This window comes from Geotrypetes seraphini, chromosome 5, assembly GCF_902459505.1.
Source record: "Geotrypetes seraphini chromosome 5, aGeoSer1.1, whole genome shotgun sequence".
Taxonomy (NCBI): domain Eukaryota; kingdom Metazoa; phylum Chordata; class Amphibia; order Gymnophiona; family Dermophiidae; genus Geotrypetes; species Geotrypetes seraphini.
In genome coordinates, this window is record NC_047088.1 from 41,437,469 (window position 1) to 41,449,876 (window position 12,408).

Here is a 12,408-nt window from a genome sequence, read left to right on the forward strand (position 1 = left end):
GGACTTGTCCGGCTCTTTTTGACTGTGGTTTTCTTCTGCTCTGTTGCTTTGAGCTGTGACTGTGGGGATTTTCTGCTGCCAGAGATGGCCCAGGGTCCCTTTTCATTTCATTTCCGTACGGTTGGGGTAGCCCTGGGGGCCGGTGATACTGGTTTGCCTTCTGGAATGGCTGTGGTTGAGATTGCTGACAGGCGTGATGGGTGTGTTTGGGGAGGTGTGGTAGGCTGTTTGTGTGTTGTGCTGGGCTGGAGGGGGGAGGGGTGGTGTCGGGCTGGGGTTCTCTGGTTCTAGTTGAGCTCATGTTTTAGGGGTTCGTTGTTTGAATCCTTTGGGGGCTGTTCTTGGGGTGGGTGGATGCTGGGTGTGGGGTCATCTGGGTGGTGGTGTCCAGCTGGGACATTGTGGTACGATCTGGTGTCCTGGGTTTGTGGTGAGGGTTCTACTTCTGTCTGTTTGGCCTTTTGGGGGTCTGCCTAGTCCATTTTGTTGTTATCGGGGGGATTCTGGGGAGGGGGCGTCTGTAGTGATTGGTTTCCTTCGGGGACCGGAAGGGATGGGGTGGGGGGGGCGGGAAGGACTTGGTAGGGTTGGAGTAGGTGGGTTGGGGTTTAGGGTTTGGATTGGTTTGGAGGGGGGTGGGGGGGGGTTGGTTTTGGGGGGGCGGGGAGGGTTGGGGGGGCAGCGTTGTCTTTCTCGATCCGGGGTGACTGCTGGCACTGGCTTCCGCATGGGTATGGCCTTAGGAGGGGGGCTTGCTGGGACGCCTCTTCCTGGGCTTTTGAATTTTTTGATTCCTGGTTGGTTCTTTTTGTTTCACTTTTATGTCCCTTAAGCTATTGTCTTGGAATGTGGGGGGCATTCATTCCCCTATAAAGAGACAGAAGGTGCTTCGACAGCTTCGGAGGAACCGGGCGGACGTGGCCTTTCTGCAGGAAACCATTTGACAGCTGCGGAACATGCCAAATTGAGGACTTGGTGGGTGGGGGATGTCCTGGACTCTCCTGCTTTGGGTAAGAAGGCTGGGGTGGCTATTCTTGTGGGTAAACATCTTCAGTTGATTGTTAAGGATGTCCTTACGGACCCGGAGGGTAGGTATGTGATTGCCTCGGTCAGTTTGAACTCTAAACCTTATATTCTTTGCAATCTTTATGCCCCCAATAGCCCGGGTGCGGGATTTTTTCATCACTTAGCGGATCTTTTGTCGGTCTATGATGATGTTCCTCTGGTGGTAGGGGGTGATTTCAACGAGGTGGCGGATCCTCTTTGGGATCGCTCGACTGGGGTGGGGAGGGAATCTCGGAAAGCTGCTACTGGAATTGCAATCCTTTGTGCCTCCCTCGACTTGGTGGATGCCTGGAGAGTTTTACATCCCCTGGAGAAAGATTTTACTCATGTTTCGCGGGCCCATGCTTCTTTATCCCGTATAGACTATATTCTTTGTTCCCGCTCTTTGTTTTCGGAGCTCGTAGATTCTAAGTTGGGGCCTATAGAGGTCTCTGACCATGCGTGGGTGGCGATTGTCTGGCAGTTATCTCGGACGCCCGGGACCCCTCGTGGCTGGCGCTTTCCTAGCCATCTTTATCGAGACAGCAACTTTCATGCACATCTGGTAGCCCGGTGGCGCTTTTTTCAGGTCACCAATGCGGCTCATTTTGCCACCCCTTCGTTGGCGTGGGAAACGGCGAAGGCTGTCCTTCGGGGTGAGATTATTTCTTATGTCAGTTTTCAGCGTAAAGCGAGACAGCGAGAGCTGCTTAGGCTGGAGCGCTTGGTCTCTTCTCTCCGTCGACGCTATGGCCTTACTGGGGCTCTTCCGGATCGTGCTCGATTGTTGGAGGCCCAGTGTTCACTTAATTCCCTGTTACATCAACACGCTAGCCGGTCTATGGAGCATTATCGGTTTCATCTTTATCGTTTTGCAAATAAGAGTAGCAAACTTCTTGCAAAGTTGGTTCGGCAGCAGAGGGGTAGTACTCGTATTGCGTCTCTTCGGACACGGAACTCGGAGGTAGTGCACAATGATAGGGACATTAACAGGGTTTTGCGAGATTTTTTTGAGCACCTATATTCTGCTCCCCCGACCCTCCGCTTGATGGGGCGGTATATTTAGATGGTCGGGATCTCCCGACTCTTTCGGCTTCATCTCAGGCGCAGTTGGAGGCTGTGTTTACAGCTGAGGAGATCGAACGGGCGATCCAGTCTAGCGCGCTGGGTAAGTCTCCCGGCCCGGATGGTCTGCGTAGTGAGTTTTATAAGATTTTGCAAGCTGAGGTGGCGCCTTTGTTGGCTATGGTGTTTAATGAGGCGGTTGGGTTGGGGGCGCTTCCTCGCCACTTGAACGTAGCCCAGCTCATTGTTCTGTTGAAACCTGGGAAGGACCCGAGTAAACCCGAGTCGTACAGACCGATTTCTTTGCTGAACTTTGAGGCTAAGCTTTTCGCTAAAGTTTTGGCTACCCGTCTGGCCTTGGTACTCCCGAGTCTTATTTCAGATCAGCAGGTTGGTTTTGTGAAGGGCCGTGCGATTGCTAAAAATGTGCGCCGTATTTTGGCGGCTCTGGAACGGACTACACTGGATCAGGTGCCTTCTTTGATAATCAGCTTTGACGCCGAGAAGGCTTTTGACCAGGTGGATTGGGGCTTTTTATTTGAGGTCTTGCGAGTGTATGGTCTTGGCCCGTGGTTTATTCAGGCGGTGCGGACTCTTTATGCAGACCCGGTGGCCTGTGTGTGGGCTAATGACACTCTGTCCGATCCTTTCCCAATCTGTAGGGGCACTCGCCAGGGCTGCCCCCTTTCGCCATTGTTATTTATATTGACCTTAGATCCTCTTATTCGGGATGTTCAGGGTAACCCGGACATCATGGGACTGGTCGTGGGGGCTCATCATTTTAAATTGGCGGCTTTTGCTGATGACCTTTTGGTCTATTTGACGGATCCTCGGGCCTCCCTTGATGCCCTCCTGGAGTGTTTTCGCGAGTATGGGGATTTTTCTGGGTTCCGTTTGAATCAGCAGAAGTCGGAGGCTTTGGCATTTCCAGACTCGTTGCGGGTGGAGTGGGGACCGGATTTTCCTCTGCGATGGGCGGATCACTCTTTTCGGTACCTTGGTATTTTGCTATCTATGGATGTCTCTGTGTTGTACCGTTTGAATGTTGATCGTTTGTTGCAAGAGACTAAGGGACTTTTGCGTCGCTGGATGAATCTTCCTCTTACTGGGACGTGTTCACCTCTTTCGGATGATTATCTTCCCCAAATGGTTATATGTCTTGCAAACGCTTCCTCTGTTCCTTTTGAAAAAAGATCTCCTGAGTCTCCTGCGCATGGTGGTGTCGTTTTGTTGGGGGGGCAAGAAAGGTAAAATGCATCGTTCTTTTCTTCAAGGGTCCTGGGCACTGGGTGGTTTGGGTCTTCCTTCGGTTCATCTGTATAATTTGGCCTGTTTGCTTAGGCATGTCAGGGATTGGCTCTTTCTTAGCTCTCAGTATACCGATCGGGAGTTGGAGGCGGATTATTTTTTTCCGTGGGCTCTGCCGTATCTTTTACATTGGGATGGGAGGGTGAGGTTGGGCCCTGGGGCCCGTAGTTGCTTGGTGGAGCCGCTTCGTCGGGCTTGGAGATGTGTGTGTTTTGGGGCCATTCGTCTTTTAGCTCTGTTTTGCTGCCCATAGTGGGCAATGCGGCCTTTAGTCCTGGACAGGACAATGTTGTTTTTAAACGTTGGGCGCGGAAAGGGCTCCGCTCTCTGGAGCAGTTTCTGCAGCTGGATGGCACGGCGTGCCCTTTTTGGCTCTCCAGGCGTCCTGGTCCTTGGGTACGACGGATCGGTTTGCTTATATGCAACTTTCTCACTATGCAGCCTCCTTGCCCAGGGACTCCTTGAATCAGTCGTTTACTGTCACGCTGCGGGATTTTTTGATGCTCAGTGGGAGTGGCTTTCTATTTCACAATATCATCGTAGATTGGTGGCTTTGCAGCCTCGGCGGGATTACCAGCGGCTCTTGTCTTTATGGGCCCAGGACCTGGGCTGTCGTTTGCGGGTGGCGTCTTTTGCTCCTTTGGTGCGCCTGATTCCTCGGGTGGTGCAGAGCGCTGAGCTTCAGGAATGTCAATTTCGGGTTCTTCATCGGGGTTATGTATCTCAGCAACGGGCCTATTATTTTGGGTGTGCCCTTACCGCTATCTGCCTGAAATGTCGTCAGGGTGTTAACTCTTTGGCACATGGGGTGTGGTTGTGTGCATCTATATCTACCTTTTGGTTGGAGGTCCGGTGTTATTTGGAGTCTTTGGTGGGTTATTCACTCCCTTCGTCGGTTGAAGGGATTATATTTTTGGCGGAGGGGTACCTGGGAGGGCGGTCAGCAGGCGACAGTTTGCTTCTTCGTAAGGGTTATATTGTGGGGAAGAAATGTATTCTTAATCATTGGCTTCAGGACTCCCCCCCCACCATCTGGTATTGGCGCAATAAATTTCATCTTTTAATGGTCTGGGAGTCCATGTCCGATCGGTTTTCTAGATCGCGGAGCAAGCTTTTTCTGTCCATTTGGGCCTCTTATTTGGATACTTTGCCCCCAGTGATCAAAAGCCAGGTGGTCAATCGATTGCGGAAGTCAGTAGTTCCTGTGTTGCCAGTGGATTGATTATTTTGGGGATGGGTTGGGGGGGTGGGCTGTTTTTGGGATGGGATTTGGGGAGTTCCAGGCTAGCAGAACCCCGGCCTGGTCTCTCAATGTTTCTAGGGATTCATGTGGGGTGTTGGAATTTGGTTTTGTATTGAAAATTGTGATTCTTATGTTATGACTGTCTTTCAATGCTCTGGTGAATAAACAGTTTATACAAAAAAAAGAATCAATATCTAGATATAGGCCATTTTCAATGATTTTTTTTTTTTTCAAGCTGTGCATTAATGTTTGTATTAGTATGCATTACCTGGAAAAATTAATGAGGTAGCATTAGCCACCTCCTATTTAGTAGACACTAAAGGCTCCTGGGTTAAGCCAGTATTAAACAGTGTGTACTAATGTGGAGGTGCTACTTGGTTAATGCCCTCAGCAAAAAATAAATTGACGCATGCTTAGCGCTCACTAAACGGTTATGTATTGCAAAACACTTTAATTTATCTTGTGGTAAATGTTTTCATGCACACTAAGAGGCAACCAAAGTTAGCTGCCTGTCTTAATTCGTAAATTGTCTGCAATTATGAGTTTTAACAAGCTCATAGTTGAAGAAAAAAATTGATTTGGTGATGGGTGCCTATCTGTCCATCTGCTTTGAAAACGAGCGCCATGGTTTCTAAATGTTGTTCTTTTGATTGTTCTACTCTATAAAGGAGGCTGCATTGGTTTCAACTAGAGAATATTAGCAATGAAACAAAGAGACCAAGCTAACATCTTTTTTGATTGGAGGAGCCAAACAAATCCGTTTCTGGTCCCACACCTGTCTAATTGCCGATGAAGTGTTGGGCAAAATATTGGTCATGCCACGGCCCCATGTTTCACCTACAACATTGTTGAAATGTGTTTGTACCTGTTGTTTGTTATTTCCATTTGGAAAAAGCTACAACTGATAAAACTATGGGACCAAATGGTTTTATTTTTCATATTTTATATGCTGGATTATTCAGACGGTTGAGACTCTAGCACCAGCTCGCATCTCTTTAGCCTACGTCAGAGGCTCACCAGATCATAGGAATTTAGGTGAACTGTCTGCAGCCTTTAGTGCTGGGAGATACCCTGCCCAGGACAGTTTCCCATCTCTAGTTCTCCCACAGATTGGTCAACAGGGCAATTTTGTCGATCTTTGAACATCTTTTAAAAAAGGTGGTTACTGCAGATTCAGTTAAACCATGCAAAGAGGAACAAGTGGGTTTGATGTTTTATTCAATGGAAGGCGCTTTATTGTCAGAATACTGGATTATTACTACAAATATTCACACATACTATAAATGATTAGAATATTGCCATTACTGCAAATAAATATTTCTCGCGTGCTCGCTTTCCTTGTAGGTGTTACAGAATATTTTGGATACCGAACGAGAATATGCAAAAGAACTTAGTTTACTGCTGGGAACTTACCTGAGACCTTTGCAGTCTGATGAAAAGTAAGATACACATTACACTCTGCCTGCACAATTAGGGATATTCTATAAGGAGTCACCTAGTTATGGGTGGCAAGAGCATGTGTAAATGCCAATATTCAACTTATTTGAGCATGTGCATATAAATGACCATTTTCTAGCTACACTGTATTCTGATTCAGTTCTTTTATTTATTTTTTTTCAGATTCAGGGCCCTGGACTGTGCATCCTTGCTAGGAAACTTTGAGGACATATGTGCATTTCAGCAAACACTATATCAGAGTTTGGAGGAGTGTGCAAAGTAAGCAAGTAATGGAGGAGTGGAGTTGTCAGAGCTGCATTAGAGCCAGTCCTCATTATGGGCGTGAATGCTTCCTTTCCTGGTCTTTAGCCTCTTGGTTCTCAGACTTCTGCTTTAGTGGTGTCTTGAGATGACAAACATCTGAATCCTAATTATTTTACTACCCGTATTCCTAACCTTACCCCTTTCTCCCCAAAATGCCCATTCTGTGAGAAGCCCTTTTCTCCAGGGGAAGGAGTAGTCTTAAGGGTTAGAGAAATGGGTGGGAATCTAGATTTCAAATCTCGTTTCTGCTACTCCCCCCAATCTTCAGTCTCAACTGTTTATTAGTTTTATAACGTCATGGAGAAAATGCATAAAATTTAATACAATAAAATCCATAAAAGCACTTCAATTCTACATATGAAACATTAAGTCCCTTTCCTCCCTCCCAACTCCATCCTCTCATTTTTACTCTGGATACGCTTTTGGAATTTGAAAGTTGACAGGATCATATTAACCTTATTTAAAGATCTTTTAAGTAAAGTTCCAATGGTCCCCAAATCTCCTTAAATTTCCTGGAATCACCTAGTTCCTCTGCTAATATTTTATCATATCGATAGTACAAACAAAGAGTCTCCCACCAGAAAGGTAAACAATCCCATTGTTTCCAATTCCTCACAATCATTTGTAAAGCAACTCCAGTCATAATAAGGAGAAGCTGATCCTTACGTTTTTTAAATGGACTCTTATTCATGATCGAGGTTCCAAACAGTATATTTTTATAAGATAACAAAATGGGCTCCTCAAGAATAGAAATTATCTTACTCCATATTGACTTCCAGAAAGTTAGTATTAAGGGACATTGTAATAGAAGGTGATCTACTTCCCCCATTCTTGATGACCTTAGGTGAGCCAAGTGGAGTGCCATTTTTTATAGGTCTTAGAGAGGGGAACTGTGACATCTGGGTTAGGGCATGTTCTGTTCACCACTGTATTTTATATTTGGTTTTGCTGGATGAAGAGCCTCTTGTAAAATACTTGTATGAGGATGTGTAGGCATGTATCTGTATTTCAAGTTTTTTCAAGTTTACAGTATTTAAAATTTGAAAAAATGCTTATAAAACTTTCTAAACGCTGGTATATGCACTAGGAGCAATGATATATTAAAAAGAGTGTAGATAAAAGAATATCCAAGCAATTAAATTAACATTAAGCAATTAGAAACATCGACAGTACCTGGCTGCACAATGAGAGAGTCTGCCTGACACAGGGCCTGCTATCTGTGAAAGGGGCCAGTAGGTGAATTGTTTCTTTCAGACCCCTTCCTCCCAACAACAGTCATACTCTAGATACCCTGGACTCCCTCCTGTCTGGTAGGAGGCAGGAATGATCACCAGGTTCAAAATAGCACCTCTTAGTTCCTAGTGGCAGCTCCTTATTTTGCAGCCTGACCCCTAATGGTAGTACTGTGATACTACTGCCAGACAGTTAGAAGCACTTTTCTGTATTGGGGATCCCGCTGGGTAAGAGTGACTAGGGATCACTCCTATCCCTCTCTAGATACCAGAGAAACCCCTAATAAGAGCTGGGGGTATGACTGACATTTAGAGGGGCGGTCCATGTGAGAGTGAGAATAGAGTATTCTTAAAGGACTCTAACACAGGTTTTCCTGATCTAATAGTTAGGTCACCATAGGTTACAGAATAATGAGATGCATAACATGCAAATCAGCTTATTACTATGTAAAAAACATAATATAACTTGTAGTGCACACCAGGTACACACTGCAAGTCATGTTATGGCCATAAAATAATTCTAACCAAAAGCTGGGCTTACTTTACCATGCTGGGAGTCACTCCTAGGGACTGGGGTCACTCCTACCCTAGAACCCCTAGACAATCGGGTACTGGACCATTATGCCCTCAGTGTTGGAGGGGTACTTTGGGGAGTAGGGGGTCATGATTGGCACTTCAGCCCCTTTAAGCTCCAACCTGAAAACATTAGGCCATGGCTTTGAGGCCTGATGCTCCTGGGCCACTGGATTAATGTTACTTGTGAGATGTTTTGCAGATATTCATTTCCCATGGGAATCGACAACCTGTGCAGTAAAAACTCACCTTTTATTGCATCTTGATAACTTCCCCTTTTAAATGCTGAGGCTGTAAATGAGTCTCACTTATTGCGTCATACAGCTTAATGGAACCAGGCCATTCAGTCTCAACTTTTGTTTTCAGCTGTGATACACTGACCTTTGTCACATTGCAAATTACATTAGCATTAAGGGCTCCTTTTACAAAGGTGCGCTAGTGTTTTTAGCGCATGCACTGGATTAGTGCGCGCTACCCAAAAAACTACCACCTGCTCAAGAGGAGGCGGTAGCGCTAGCGTGTGCTTCCACACGTTAAGGCCCTAACGCACCTTTGTAAAAGGAGCCCTAAAAGCCAAATAATGTCATCTTCTAAGTTTAATATGTTCATGCTAATTTCCTACATTTAAAATATTTCTGGGTTCTTGCCAAGAATTCTATAGAGCTATAAAACGAGTGTTGCGCAATCTGCCTTAATTTGTATTCATTTGCACTGATTCGTGTTGATTTGGATTCATTTATTTCATATAACAGTTTTAGTGGATGTTTTAGAAATGTTAATTTCTTTGATGCTCTCAAGCTCTGCCAGTGACGGATCTGTGAAGTGGGCTGTGCCGGGAGTTGTATTAAGACCTGCACTAAAATATGACTGTTTGCTATCAGGCCACTTCAGAGACTTTTCTATTTTTTAAATTTGTTTTATTTTATTTTTTATCTTCTTTCATTATTTCTATTTCTTTGATTTTTGATCTTGGAAATGTATTACACTACTCCCCCGATATTCGCGGGGGTTCCGTTCCTGGAACCCCCGAGAATGCCGAAAAACCGCGAATACGGTTTTTAGTGGGGGAGATAGGAGAGGGCAGCCGGAGAGGCAGGGAGGGCAGCTGGAGTGCCAGCGAGTGAAGGAAATTACTCGCGATATGCTCAGACAGCCTCTTCCTGCACTAAAGTCAGGCCTCGCCAATCAGGAGCTGCTTTGACACGCAGCTCCTGATTGGTGAGGCCTGACTTTAGTGCAGAAAGAGGTGGTTGGAGCATACCGTGAGTGATTTCCTTCACTTGCTGGCACTTCGGCTGCCCTCTCCTGCCCGGTCATTCATGGTTGGAAAATCCGCGAATGTCCGGGACCGCGAACAGCGAACCGCAAATGACTGGGGGAACACTGTATATGTTATTACATATTTTTAGTTTATCAGGTACTTTAGCTAGATTGTTAGCCTTCGGGATAGATAGGGTAGTTTTTCCTCAAGTACCTAATTTCATTTTAGTTTGTAAACCGCTTAGGTCAGTAAAATGCAGGAGCGGTATATCAAATCTTAAATAAACATAAAAGCAACCTTTGTAAAGAAGAAAATAAAGATAAATATTATTATGTGGAGACCCACTGGAGAAAACTCCACACTCTGCTGCGGTTGAAACGTGGCACCACACAATGAACGCCTTCATTGATTCAAACTGTCCAATGAGGGTAAGAGCCTATTCTAGCTGACTTAATTATATTCATTGATACCATCTACAAGGGGGGGAAAAACTGTGACGCAAACCTCACCTCATTACACCATTGGGCGCCTGATTTCATGGTTACGGCCATAGAGTTCAACAGTTCTCCACTCGTAAATCAATCTCTGTTCCTTTAACAACGGAGCGTGACAAATGTCTCCAGTTTGTTGATTCAATTTAAGCAAAACATACTTCAGTTCAGCTGAATGGTGGTATTGTTGCCAATGGTTAGTGAGGGGAGCTACCTTCTTCCCTGTACGTATCTTGCTTAAATGTTCTGCAATCCACATTTTTATTTTTCGACTTGTCTGGCCAATGTAGTATAAGCCGCTGGGGCAAACCACACAATATATTACCCCTTTAAAATTGTGGATACCTGCTGTTCCCAGTTGATATAAATAAAGGTTTATTTATTTTTTTAAAAAGAAGAATTGCAATCAGGATGGCTCCATAAGTAAAACCATTTTGTGCTATTCGGGACCTTTAATGTCGATGTCTGAATGACATGCTTGCAATAAACAAAATGGCCACAACAAAAATGTCCCAGATTTTGTTCTCTTGCATGTTTAGGTGCCTTGAGTATTTCACCCAGATTGCGATTTCTAGTATATGCAAATCTTGGGGGTTCCTACAATTGTGTATGTACACTCGGGACGTGCCACTACTTTAAAAGGGTGGGCCTTACCTATTCCTACAAGTATAGAGCTAGTTTTAGGAGTGCAAGAATCATTAAATTTAGTCACATGGTGTAGTTATATGAAAATAAAAATATACTAAACTTCCCTTTTGTTTTCAATAGGTTGCCTGAAAATCAGCAAAAGGTGGGCGGCTGTTTTATGAAGTTGCTGCCCCAGTTTAAGTCTTTGTACCTTACCTACTGTGCAAATCATCCCTCAGCTGTCGGTGTTTTAACACAACACAGGTAGGTAGTTGGCCATGCAGGAGATTTCACGGGATAGAATCCTTTTATGACACTTAACAGCTGGAACGATTAATGTGCACGAATGTCATTAATATATCTTATTAGTAACTAGATCCCATTGCATAAAATGGAGCCTGCTGTAAAATAGTGCATGTTAATGGTATTATTTCATGCTAATGCAATGCCATGAATTCATAATACCTGAATTTTGGGACCTAAAATGTGACCTTACTAAGGGGTTTATAGTTAAGACTCAAAGAGTTTCATACTACATACATATGAATCAAAAATAAATTCCCTGAAAGCTCCTATTACAAAAGTGAAAAAGACACGTGAGGAACATTCTGAAGCTTCTGATAGCATTGATAAACATTTCACAAGTCACATGTGTTTGAAAAATAGGGATGGAAACATTTTGGCATATCCGAATGGCCCATCCAGTCTGCCCAGCCACAGCATCCACTATCTCCTTCTCTCCCTAAGAGATCCTATGTGCCTGTCCCAAGCTTTCTGGAATTCAGACACAGTCCTTGTCGCCACCACCTTTACTGGGAGCCTATTCCACGCATCTACCATCCTTTCTGTAAAAAAGTATTTCCTTAGATTACTGCTGAGCCCATCACCTTTTAACTTCATTTTATGCCCTCTTATTTCCGGAACTTCCTTTCAGTTGAAAGAGACTTGCATTTATGCCACATAGGTATTTAAATGTCTCTCAAGAAAAAATATAGAGTTCCAAGGTTCCAAGCTAAATAAACCTTTTGTTTTTTCCCTGTGCACAGTGATGGGTGTAATACCCAATTGATAATTACATTTTGGTGGTGGTGGAGTTTTTTGCCAATGAAAATAATTTATGCAGCTTTGAATCATTATTGATTGCTGAGTATTTATATAATTTGAGGCTTTTTCTCCACCTTTTTGTATTAAATGGTTATCGTGGACCACAGCCCATCTCTGGTAACATAATTTTTTGATTAGAGGTGATATTTAAATGTCTCTGTCATATCTTCCCTCTCCTGCCTTTCCTCCAAAGTGTACATATTGAGATCTTTGAGTCTGTTCCCATAAACCTTATGATGAAGACTACCGACCATTTTAGTAGCCTTCCTCTGAACTGACTCCCATCCTGTTATATCTTTTGAAGGTGTGGTCTCTAGAATTGTACACAATATTCTAAATGAGTCTTATACAGGGGCATCAATACCTCCTTTTTCCTACTGGCCATACCTCTTCCTATGCAACCTAGCATCCTTCTAGCTTTCACCTTCACCTTTTCAACCTGTTTGGCCACCTTAAGATCATCACATACTATCACATCCCATACTATCACCAAGCCCTCCTCCTCTTTTGTGCACAAGTTTTTCACCCCCTAAACTGTACCATTTCCCTGGGTTTTGTAGCCCAAATGCATAACCTTGAATTTCTAAGCATTACTTCTTAGCTGCCAAATTTCAGACCATTCTTCAAGCTTTGCTAGGTCTTTCCTCATGTTATTTACACCATCAGGGGTATCTACTCTATTGCAGATTTTGGTATTGT

General features: G+C 44.4%; 1 protein-coding gene across 2 annotated transcripts in view; it reads left to right on the top strand.

The window, feature by feature from the left end:
• The window catches only part of ARHGEF6 (Rac/Cdc42 guanine nucleotide exchange factor 6), a 125,060-nt gene that overhangs the window by 47,382 nt on the left and 65,270 nt on the right, over positions 1-12,408 (top strand). For both annotated transcript variants that reach the window (XM_033945764.1, XM_033945763.1), the window contains 3 exons: positions 6,005-6,099; positions 6,281-6,376; positions 10,747-10,869. In XM_033945764.1, coding sequence (XP_033801655.1) covers positions 6,005-6,099; positions 6,281-6,376; positions 10,747-10,869 — 314 coding nt within the window. The remainder of the gene's footprint in view (positions 1-6,004; positions 6,100-6,280; positions 6,377-10,746; positions 10,870-12,408) is intronic.